We start from the raw sequence: 11,555 nt of genomic DNA on the forward strand, positions 1-11,555 counted from the left end.
AGCAGAAGAAAAGTTGAAGCATATTAGCATAACCAATGGATACAGACACTGGGGTGGTGGGGGCTTGCCTGGGGTGGGAATGGCTAGGGGAGGAGGGTCAATTGGGGGAAAAGGAGACACATATAAAACTTTAGACAATAAAAGAAAATAAAAAATAAGATTGGTGACTGTGAGGATTTGTATTAATGGATTTGTGATAGCAATATATATATAATACATATATATATGTATACACGTATATTAAAATGTCTCTAATATAAATTGCTAAATGAGAACTGTGGGTTAGAGAAGTCATTAAAGTATGGCCCAATTATGTGAAAGCAAATTTTATGAATATGCTTTATAAATGCATGTAAAATGGTCTATAAGAATATCCTCAAAAACATGGAGCGGGGTAGAAAGGGAGACTTTTACTTGATCATATATATACAATAATCATGTAATTTTTTACTACCAATTATAATTTGTTATTTTTCATTCACTATTAAGATATACTTGACATACAGCACTGTGTAAGTTAAAGGTGTACAGCATAATGACTTGATTTACATATATTTCAAAATGATTGCCACAGTAAGTTTAGTTAACATCATCTGGTATAGATACAAAAAAAAGGTTTCTTCCTTGTGATGGGAACTTTTTTTTTTTTATCAGAGGGGAAGGGAGAGGGAGGGAGAGAGAGAAACATCAATGATGAGAGAATCATTGATCGGCTGCCTCCTGCACGCCCCCCACAGGGGATCGAGCCTGAAACCTAGGCATGTGCCCTTGACCGGAATTGAACCCGGGACCTTTCAGTCCACAGGTCAATGCTCTATCCACTGAGCCAAACCAGCTAGGGCATGATGGGAACTTTTAAGATCTACTCTCTAAGCCAGTGGTCACCAACTGGGGTGGCCCGTGAGGTCTGAAAGGTTGGCGACCACTGCTCTAAGCAACTTTTTTTTTAAAAAGTAATATTTGTGATTTTATTTGAACCAAACTATCAAGGGAAGCGAAATATGCATTGATATAATGCTTCAGAGAATGGCAGTTTTGCACCTTATTTTATACATTGCTAGTGGTCCAGTGCACGAATTTGTGCACATTGAATGGAAAGTAACTAGAAGAAATATTTTAATGCGGCTATACACCCTTTCTCTGTAATAAAAGTGTCAACCAAGTTCACAATCAACAATGATAGATTGAAACACACGTGTGCAATTGGCACCAGTGAGAGCTTTATATGTATGGCGCCTGTGCACGTCAACTTAGCCATATATATATATACACACATATACATACACACACACACACACACACACACGGACTAAACTTGCTTGATTAGACCTGCTTTCTGACTTAGCTAAACTTTTTCCAGCCCAGTGAAGCACCCCAACTTCTTTCAGATAATTGTCAGCAACACAGCAGTAAATATCAACATGAAGCAGATTGTTGTAGATCACGCAGGGAGAACAAAGGGTAAAATATTTAACTGCAGCAGTGTCTGACTATATTCTACCCACTGAGAAAACCTGAAGTCATTTTCAAGGTCCACCATTTCTTCTTTTCGGTTGGGTCAAGTTTCTAAATTTCTAAATCTCCTTTTTCTGGCTAATGAAAAGAGAATAGGATTCCACCAAGTCTCCTTTCTACCTACTCTAAGATTTCTGTGAGGATCAAATGAGATGAGGCACAGGAAAACACTTCACAGACATTTGGTTAAAGTGTAAATGTTTCCACCTGGCTATAAAGCAAGTTGTGTTCCTGGGCTGAAGAAACTGCAAGGAGGCTAGTCGCTAGTCACTAGGGAGGGAAAGCTGGGCATTGCCACATGACGTCATTACCCTGCGCCCACAGCCACTGTTTCCAGGCTGGGCTGTGGGCCCCTTTTGCACCATGGCAGCATCAGCTGCAATTTGGTGGGGTGGTGGTAGGGCCTGTGTCCCACTTGGGGGAAGCTGAGTGTTGCTTTGGCGGCACCAGGTCTGTGCTGCCATTTCTCTGTAAATGGCCAGAGCGTGTCACAGCAGTTCCTGATTTGTCTGCCCCCTGGTGGTCAGTGCACATCATAGCGACCGTTGGACTGGTGGAGAGACACTTAGCATATTAGCCTTTTATATATAGAAGAGATTCATGCAATAGGCCTTCCCTTCCCCTGGCTGCCGGCACTGGTTTTCCTCCGGCACCCGGAACCAAGGCCTTCGCTCTGGCCCAGAGCCTTCCGGAGCCTTCCGTCTTCGCTCCGCTGCTTTGCACCTACATACGCAAATTAGCCGCCATCTTTGTGGGGTTAATTTGCATACTCTCCTGATTGGCTGGTGAGCATAATGGATGGAAGGTCAATTTACATTTTTGTCTATTACTAGGTAAGATAATCAAAAGAAGATGTAAGTGGGTTACATGAATTCATTGATGATAGGTTAGGGATGCAGGAGAAAACAGCAGTGAAACCTCTGGGATTTGATAAAAAGTAAAATGAAACATCTTTTACGTAAGTGGGCACATGATAATTAATAGTCAAAAATTAATATCAGCCCTAACTGGTTTGGCTCAGTGGATAGAGTGTCATCCTGCAGACTGAAGGGTCCCAGGTTCGATTCAGGTCAAGGGCATGTACCTTGGTTGCGGGCACATCCCCAGTGTGGGGGTGTGCAGGAGGCAGCTGATCGATGTTTCTCTCTCATCGTTGTTTTTAACACTCTATCCCTCTCCCTTCCTCTCTGTAAAAAATCAATAAAATGTATTTTTTTAAAAAAAAGAATTAACATCAATAACAATGAGAGAATTTGTAGTCTCTGCTCTGGTGTATTGGTTGTGCCCTGAGGGGTCCAGAAAAAGGGAAATTACCCTGACATTCCAAATGTATGTTAGATGCAAAAGTCTAAGCAACTTTCAAATATGTCATACAACAGTGTTAACTGTATCCGCATGTTGTACATTATACCCCAAATATTTATGTATTTTCTAACTGGAAATGTGTACCTTTTGACCACTTTCATCCATATAATTTCTTGATTTCAATTTTGTGGTTTATAATGACTTTAGGATCTGTATGCACAGATGATGCTTTACAATGGTTTAGAAAATCAGAAGTGTCCAAATGACTGTGTGTTGTTATTATGCTCCTTCATAAATGCTAGGATTTTAATTCAGGGAAAGCTGAAATTGTGATGGACATTATTAATCGGAATTGATGCAGATAGCATCTAAGCAGATTTTCAACAATTAGAAATTTTACCCTTTTGAACTTAATAAACATTTTAAAGGTGAAAATTTATCATTTTATTCATGCTGTCTTTATAGATTTTTGATGAAATTGAGTCACGAAACTGTAACCATCGAATTAAAGAATGGAACACAGGTCCATGGAACAATCACAGGTATGGAGGTTAGACTGCTTTATAAAGCCCTTCTATCTATAGGCCAGAATTTCTTTTTGGTTGCTTAATGAACGTTCTTGTAGTGGGTATCTCATTCTTTTTATCTGAATTATTTCACTGGCCTTCTTACTTCAGCTTTACCTGAAGTACTTCTGCTAAGACCGATCTGGGTTCCCCAAGATGTCCTATATGTGACCCCTGTTATCCTATTTTTATGCCTTTCATGCTTTTATCTGTGTGTGTGTCCTTTTGCCTGCAATGTTGCATCTTCCAAAATATATTTTATTACTTTTATTAGAATTTTGTGCTCCCTGTTAGATTGTAAAGACTTTGAAGATAAAAGATGGATTTTTGTGTCTTATTATCTTGGGTAAAAATATATGTGGGAGATTGAGGGGACAGTAAGGAACTATAATTTTACATTACTTTTTTGTTATTTAACTCTTTGCTATAATGATGTTATATGTTTAGGTTTATATTGAAGGCCACTGTGATTTTTTTCATTCATAGTAGGCTCTCTTCCAAAATTGCAGAATTTCAAAAGAATTGATGAGCCAAAGAAAGAAAATGCTATCTTGGCATGTGGTCCCACTCTCTTAAATGTTTAAGTTATAAATTTATAAATAAGTTTTTAACACATAGATCAAGCATCTGAGTAAACCAAGAGAAATATACATTATTAAACTTATATTACTTGTATGTATACTAGAACTTTGTAATGCCAGTTGCTATGAAGAAATCAGTAGTACAGCGTAAGATTTTGAAATCTGAGGAAGTATAATTGCTATTACGTTAAAATTCTATAAACAGTGATTAGTCTACATTCTCCTAAGGTCGTCTTTTTAGGAATTCAAAATCTAGTTATGGGCCTGGCCAACGTGGCTCAGTGTTTGAGCACTGACCTATGAACCAGGTGGTCACAATTCAATTCCCAGTCAGGGCACATTGCCTGAGTTGTGGGCTCGATCCCCTGTATGGGGTGTGTAGAAGGCAGGTGATCAATGACTCTCCACAAAATACCGGCTCTTCCACAAAATACCGACTTCTGCGCATGGGCCACGAAGTTTCAGTCGCACTGTACATGCGTGCCCGCACGTGGTATTTTGTGGAAGAGCCACACTCAAGGGGCCAAAGAGCCGCGGTTTGCCGACCATGGCCTTAGGCTATGAGGAGGATATAAGGAAACGAAATAGGCATGTGTATCAGTTAGGGTCTCTCCATGGCTTGCTGCATTCACTTCTGTAAGTATATCTAACATGGGAGGGAAAATCTCTCTAAAGGAAAGACTTCTGATTTTTACAGACAATATCTCCCCCATTTACCAGTTTACATAATTATGTCATAGATACTTGCACTGTAGCAGAACAGTACTCTTTTGTAATAAGGTATACACTGTACTTGATATATTAATTGGTTGCCTTTCTTATTGTACTAATAATTGTCCTCATTTTTCCCTCTAGGTGTAGATGTCAGCATGAATACTCATCTTAAAGCTGTGAAAATGACCCTGAAGAACCGAGAACCTGTACAGCTGGAAACACTGAGTATTCGCGGAAATAACATTCGATATTTTATTCTGCCAGACAGCTTACCTTTGGATACACTACTTGTGGATGTTGAACCGAAGGTGAAATCTAAGAAAAGAGAAGCTGGTAAGTTGGAAGGATTATAAATGTTTTTGTGAATGTATTTATACCCTAATTCACTAATCAAAATTATGAATGTTTGCAAACAACTGAGGGTTTTTTTTTTTAATTGCCCATACTTGCCATGAGTGCATTTGTTATAATATTTATTATTTTTACTGGTGGTGTTATTAAAACACGAATGCCATTCTTCTGTACCTTTGTGCGTGGTCTTATCTCCCACCTTGTACATTGGAACATTTGGACATTGGCTCTTTATTCCCAGTATTCTGAAATTTCTTAATGACTTGGCATAGGATCTTCGCTTGTCCTCCCTTTTTTCCCTTCATTTTGCTGTTCTGGGTATACTTGGACCCTTTCAACATGGATTTTTTGTCTTCTATTTCCTGAGAAATTTCCTTGGCCTTATCGTCCAATCTAGCATACACTTAATCTTCAAGCCTCTTGTGTTCTCTGATAATTTTTCATAGAATTCTGTCCTTGTTATATGGATATAGGTTTTTCTTATATGAATAATATTGGGTAGGCTTTTATAGACTGTCACTTACTATAATGATTTTGAGACTTTCCTTACACCCACACTAAAATATACCTTGTATTGTGACCCACTCATAACTGAAATAAAAGTTTCAGGAACAATGACTTGGCCTTTAATACATACAAATGTCTTTAAGCTTTCTATCCTATTCTCTCTCTTTTAAAAAAAATATATATTTTTATTGATTTCAGAGGGGAAAGAGAGGGGAGAGAGATAGAAACATCAATGATGAGAGAATCATCAATTAACTGCCACCTGCACGCCCCCTACTGGGAACTGAGCTCGCAACCTGGGCATGTGCCTTTGACCGAAATTGAACCTGGGACCCTTCAGTCCGAGAGTTGACGCTCTATCCACTGAGCAAAACCAGCTAGGGCCCTGTTCTCTTTTAGTTAAGAAAATTTCGGCTTACAACTCATAGCTTAAAAATGCTGATTTAATACCCTGTCCCTTTGCCTTGCTCTGTGCCTCTTGCTGCTATCCACTTTGTGTTTTCAAATCTGGAGCCTTTCTGTATCTTTAGGTTCATTTTACCCTTTCTTTCTTACTCACCTGTTAGGGAAATTATAATTAGCTTTGCAAGGTGGGGAAGAGGACTAGATAGATTATTGCTCCACATAAAATTGTCAACTATTTTTTTGTTTGTTTTCAGGATAGTGGCCTCATTTTACCTTTGGTTCCCAACATTCTAAGTCTCAAGGGAGTTATTCTTCCCTCACTAAGCATTTACTGTCCTTAGACTACTTTCTAACTTAAAAATTTGTGGGGAAAATTCAACCACTGTGTGTTCTCTGCCTTTTTTTTTTTTTTTTTTTGTCCTTATGTGTATTTGCCATTTTTATTCCTTTTCTATTACGAATAGTGTTTCAGAAGGAATTAAAGATGTGCGGTTAATCTGCCTTGTTTTAACAGATATTCTAGACTTACTATATTGCTTTGTAAGCTGAAAATAATAGGTAGAATGTAACTGACAACTGCATGTCAGGATTTTTTTAAATATTTATTGTCCAAAGATGAAATAAGTTCATTTGGATAGGAGTTTTCTGTCGCTGATATTCAAGTAGATTTAAGATGACCAGGTGACAAGGGATATTGCTATATGGATTAAAATACTAGGTTTTGCATGGATTCTCTTCAGTAACAAAAAGTCTGGCATATGGTGTTCATGTTCTGTTCCATTGAAAAGATATCTCTTCCATCTTGTACGAGGTTCAGATCATTTGCATTTCATTTTTGGGGGGATTCTGAGACATGATAACAGGAAAATATTTTAAAACTTGATGAATTTCTCAGTAATTATATTCAAACTAACAAATAACTACAGTAAAGACTACGGTGCTTGGTTCTGTGTGTATTTGGAGGGGTGACTTGAGGTTACATTTGAGAGAAGCCAAGAAAGTTTTCTTTACTGTAGATGCTATTTGTGGTGACCAGGTAACATCAGATCAGAAGAGAATTTACCTTGCCTTATTTTTTTCTTTCCTCAGTTGCAGGAAGAGGCCGGGGCCGAGGAAGAGGAAGAGGACGTGGCCGAGGCAGAGGAAGAGGGGGTCCTAGGCGATAATGTCGCTCATGATTACTGTTTCAAAGTGATACGCGATTTGGGATATTTTTTGTACAGGTTTTGTTTGTTTATGTCAGTTTTTAATAAACATAAATGTAGGCCAGTTGTCTACTGACTATCACATTTAGTTTTAATAGTTCATATATATTCATGACATAATACAGTGAGAGCTGAGCATTATTACATGGCAGTTCCAGAATTCCATTCATAGATCAGGCTTTTAATTTTTTTTAACATATTTCTTCTATAAATACATACAGAATATACATACATCTTTTTGCTTCACATGCACTGAATATGTATTTTGTTTGTTTTACTTTGACTCAATTCTATGAAACCTACCTACAGGTGAAATGGGTTTTGTTTGTTACTTCAGAAGCTGAAGTCCTATGGAATGGGCTGTAAAATTGATTCTCCTTTCCTGAGTTTTACTCCATGGAAACTTAGGTACTTAGTAAAAGGTGATAATCATCTTCTAATTTTGGAGTCATTGGTTTTGTTGTGATAATGGTTTTTGGGTTTTGTTTTAGTTTTTCAATAGTCTCTCAATAGAATATAATTTTCCATTCTCCTGACTTGAAACTTCAGTTAACATTTACTAGGTTATCGGTTGTAAGCAGTGTTCAAATGTGTTATTGTGGAATATACCTGCCAGTGGCCCCTTTATCAAGAACTTTTACAAGGAGTCCTTTAAGAACAAAAGGAAAACTTCTTATTTTATGACAACACTGGATTCTTTCCAGTAGTTAAGGATTTTTAAAAATTGCTTTAATTGGTTAAGCTTAGAAAAAAATACTTCTCAGTATATACAGTTCCTTGTAAAGCTTACTACCACTTGTTTATATGCTAAGGGAAGAAAATTAATTTTGAATATGGGGGATTAAGTCTGTATTTTCACTTAATTAAGCTTGTGGAGTTTTGTGTTTTGTTTTTTTTTAATGAGGAAATTGTCTGCAGACTATCTAAAAAGGTTTTAAGCCCTGTAAGAGGGTTATGTAAGCTGAGAGATAGCAAGAGTATTTGTGTGTGGTATATGTGTCTCAATCTTGTCTATCCACTGATCTGTTAGCATTCCAATTATTTGAACCTAAGCAGAAAGCAAGGAAGCCCAATGATGCAGCAAGGTGGAGAGGATATTCAAAGGGAGCAAACAGAAAAGACCTGGCACAAGTGAACTAACATAAGTTGATTTTTGTCCTCAGACCTTATAGGCTAAAAGGGAAGCAAAATTAAAATAAACATTAGTGCGTAACTGGAAATTGTGGCAACTCTGTCTGATAAAGAGTACTTTTATCTCGTCTATTTTAAAAGCAGTGTATATTGGCTTTTCATTTTTAAGTCATGCCAGTGTAACCTCAAAGTTATTAACCTGTTTTATTTTTGTGTTTTAATATCTAGATGTTGGCATTGTGAAACCAGTCTAGTAACATAGTTTAAATGTAAGAGTAAACCACAGTGGTTACTAGATTGAGTTTAATCCACTTGAAGTCATTTCATTTTTATGTATGAGGGAAAAGCTGTTTGAACTGCCGTTATTAGCTATAAAGGATGCCCTGCAGTAGGAGTAGAAAACAGACCAAGTTTTAAAATGCTTCTCTTGCCCTACTTCCCCCAAAAAGTATATAAGGATCTTAGTGCTGCTGCATTTTGCATATTTCTGATACCTTTAAAGCTTAAGATTTAGTGAAATTTAGGTGGTTAATAGAATATCAAATTTCACAGTATCTTAATCTATACATATAAAACCTTAATATGAAAATAGACCAAACAGTGGAACAACTGAACAACCCGTCACTATGACGTGTGCTGACCACTAGGGGCACGCACAGAACATGGCGGGCGTTGGCAGCAGGATGCAGAGCACAGAACATGGTGAGCATTGGCCACGATGGGATGGTAGAGCAGGTGAGTGGGGGCGCCAGACCAAGGCGGGGTGCCAGTAGTCATTGGGGTGAGCCTCTGATGGTTACTGAAAATGATTTGCTCTCACGCACTGTAGTCCCACCCAATGCTCGGAGCCACCACTCATACCCGCTGCAGGCACCAGACCCTATTGCTTGGTGCCGTCAGTGGGTGCGAATGGTGGCTGCTGACCCCAATCGCCCCTGAGGGGCAATTGGGGCAGCAACCGGTGCTCACACCTGCTGCTGGTGCCGGTCCAAATCCGCGCCATCAGTGGGCAGGAGTGGGGCTTCTGGTGGACAGGGCCGTGACAGGAGGGGCCGGTGAATGTGGAGGATAGGGCTGAGACCTGCCACTGTGCCCACTGTAGCCTTGCGGCCCACAGTTCCTTTCAAGGTACACAAATTCGTGCACTGGGCCCCTAGTCTATTGTAATTATCGTGGTTATGCAAGGATGGCTTGGTATTTTGAAATGTATTAATATAGTCAGTAAAAATTTACATGATTACATTAGTATGGCATTTCATAAGATATAACACTCCCAAAAACAAACTGGAAGATGATTCCTTAACATGATGAAGAAAGTCCATCTTAAACCAATAGCAGACATTTTCTAGATACATTTAACTTAAAAAGTATACCTAATATTAGCCTTCATTATTTAATGTGAGAATTCTTGTGGATCAAAAAATTAAGGCGCATACTTTTGAAAAGAGAAATTTGCTAACTCTTTGTGTAGAAATGTGGTAGTGTTAAATTTATCTAAACCAGCTTTTCCTGTCAGTAAAGCGTTAAAGTGTTTGTGTATTTTACATTTTAGGTAAGGGTAGTATATATGTGAGATTCAATTTACAAAAGAAGAATAGCAAAGGCTCTAGATTTCAAATGCAGTAGATTTTTATTCATGGTAATTAAGTGCTATAAAGTTGCTGCAAATTCTGAGTTAACCCGTGTTCCTAGGGGAAATAAAGGGTTAGATTCCTATGAGCATAACAGCAGTGGTTCTCAACCTTGGCTGCACATTAGAATCACCTGGGAATCTCTTTAAAATGCTGATTTCTGGGCCTCATCGTCCAGAAATTGTTTCTTTGTTATGGGGTGAGACCACAACATTAGTAACAAACAATTTCTGGAGGATGATTCCCAGGTGATTCTAATGTGCAGCCAAGGTTGAGAACCACTGGCCTACAGTAATATTTTCATCAACTGGATTAATATATCTTCTTGTATATGTGTGTTTCTGTTTAAAGACACTAATATATATTGGTTACATTGAATTCACAACCAATCCTATATAATAAAAGCCTAATAAACAAATTGACCAAACGGCGGAACAACCGGTCACCATGATGCACACTGACCACCAGGGGTCAGACAACACAGGAGCTGCCCACAGGCCCAGGCCAACCAAGGTGGATGCTGGTGAGGAGCCCCTCCTCCCCAATTGCCCCACCAGTTGCCCAAAGATAAGCCCTGATTGCTGGCCAGGTCTAGCCTCTAGTAGCACTATAACTCAAGCCTGAATGAAGCTTTTTTGCACATGCATTTTCTCCAAAAGGCATATGATAGCCTTGGGCATGCTTAAGCACTATGCTTATGGGCCATTTTAAACAAAATCACAAAAAAAATATGAAAAAGGTGGCACTACCTGGCTGGTGTGGCTTGGTTGGAGTGTCTTCCCATGGACCAGAAGGTAATAGGTTCGATTCCCAGTCAGGGCACATACCTAGGTCATGGGTCCAACCCCCTGTTGGGACACATACAGGAGGCAACCAATGTATCTCATCAATGTTTCTCTTCCTCTCAAAATCAATTTTTAAAAAATTAAGTGGCAAGAGAGAAACCAAGATGGCAGTATAGGTAAACACCAGACATTGCTGCCTCGCACAACCACTTCAAAAATACAACTAAAAGACAAAACGGACATCATCCAGAACCATAGGAGGTCTGGCTGAGTGGAAATTCTACAACTAGAAGGAAAGAAAAGCACACTGAGACTCAAAGGAAGTACAGAAGTAAAGTGGAGAGGTATGGAGGCGCATGCCAAAAGGGCTGGCAACTGAGGATATGGCGCACGTGGAAAGGGCTGGAAACTGAGGTTGTTTTTTTCAACTGGGAGGGTGTCTCAAGCTCCTGACTGCTCTGAACTCCAGTTCTGGGCAAGTTTCTGGGGACCCAGACTCATACAGGAGAAACTGGACTGTCTGGCATCGGTCGGACCTTGAGGGCGGCTTTCTCTCAGAGGTACTTGCAGCGATTACCAGGACACTGAGAAGCCGGGCCTCTTAGGGTAGGACTGAGGCACAGCCATAGCTGCTTGCTTCGCCCTGTTGATCCTCAGGCACCCTTGCCCCACCCAAGCTGTGCCCAGAGGCTTTTGCATATGAAAGGCCTGGCCCTTTGCAATCTGAAAATTACCTAATAAACTGCAGCTGGCCCAGTCAGACCCAGAACTTCCAAGAGAAGGCCCAAGGCCCCACAGCAGCTTGCATTGCTTCACAGCTGGGCCTCATCTGGGCACCTCCAAACCCCAAACAAGGAAG

At 39.4% G+C, this 11,555-nt stretch overlaps 1 protein-coding gene across 1 annotated transcript in view; it reads left to right on the top strand.

Annotated features, from left to right (window-relative positions):
* SNRPD1 (small nuclear ribonucleoprotein D1 polypeptide) overlaps positions 1-7,231 on the top strand; it is a 10,599-nt gene extending 3,368 nt beyond the window's left edge. The window contains exons 2-4 of the mRNA XM_006761883.2: positions 3,286-3,362; positions 4,823-5,014; positions 7,034-7,231. Coding sequence (XP_006761946.1) covers positions 3,286-3,362; positions 4,823-5,014; positions 7,034-7,110 — 346 coding nt within the window. The 3' untranslated portion in view covers positions 7,111-7,231. The remainder of the gene's footprint in view (positions 1-3,285; positions 3,363-4,822; positions 5,015-7,033) is intronic.
* Positions 7,232-11,555: the final 4,324 nt, after the last annotated feature.

Source organism: Myotis davidii, unplaced genomic scaffold (assembly GCF_000327345.1).
Source record: "Myotis davidii unplaced genomic scaffold, ASM32734v1 scaffold96, whole genome shotgun sequence".
Classification (NCBI taxonomy): Eukaryota; Metazoa; Chordata; class Mammalia; order Chiroptera; family Vespertilionidae; genus Myotis; species Myotis davidii.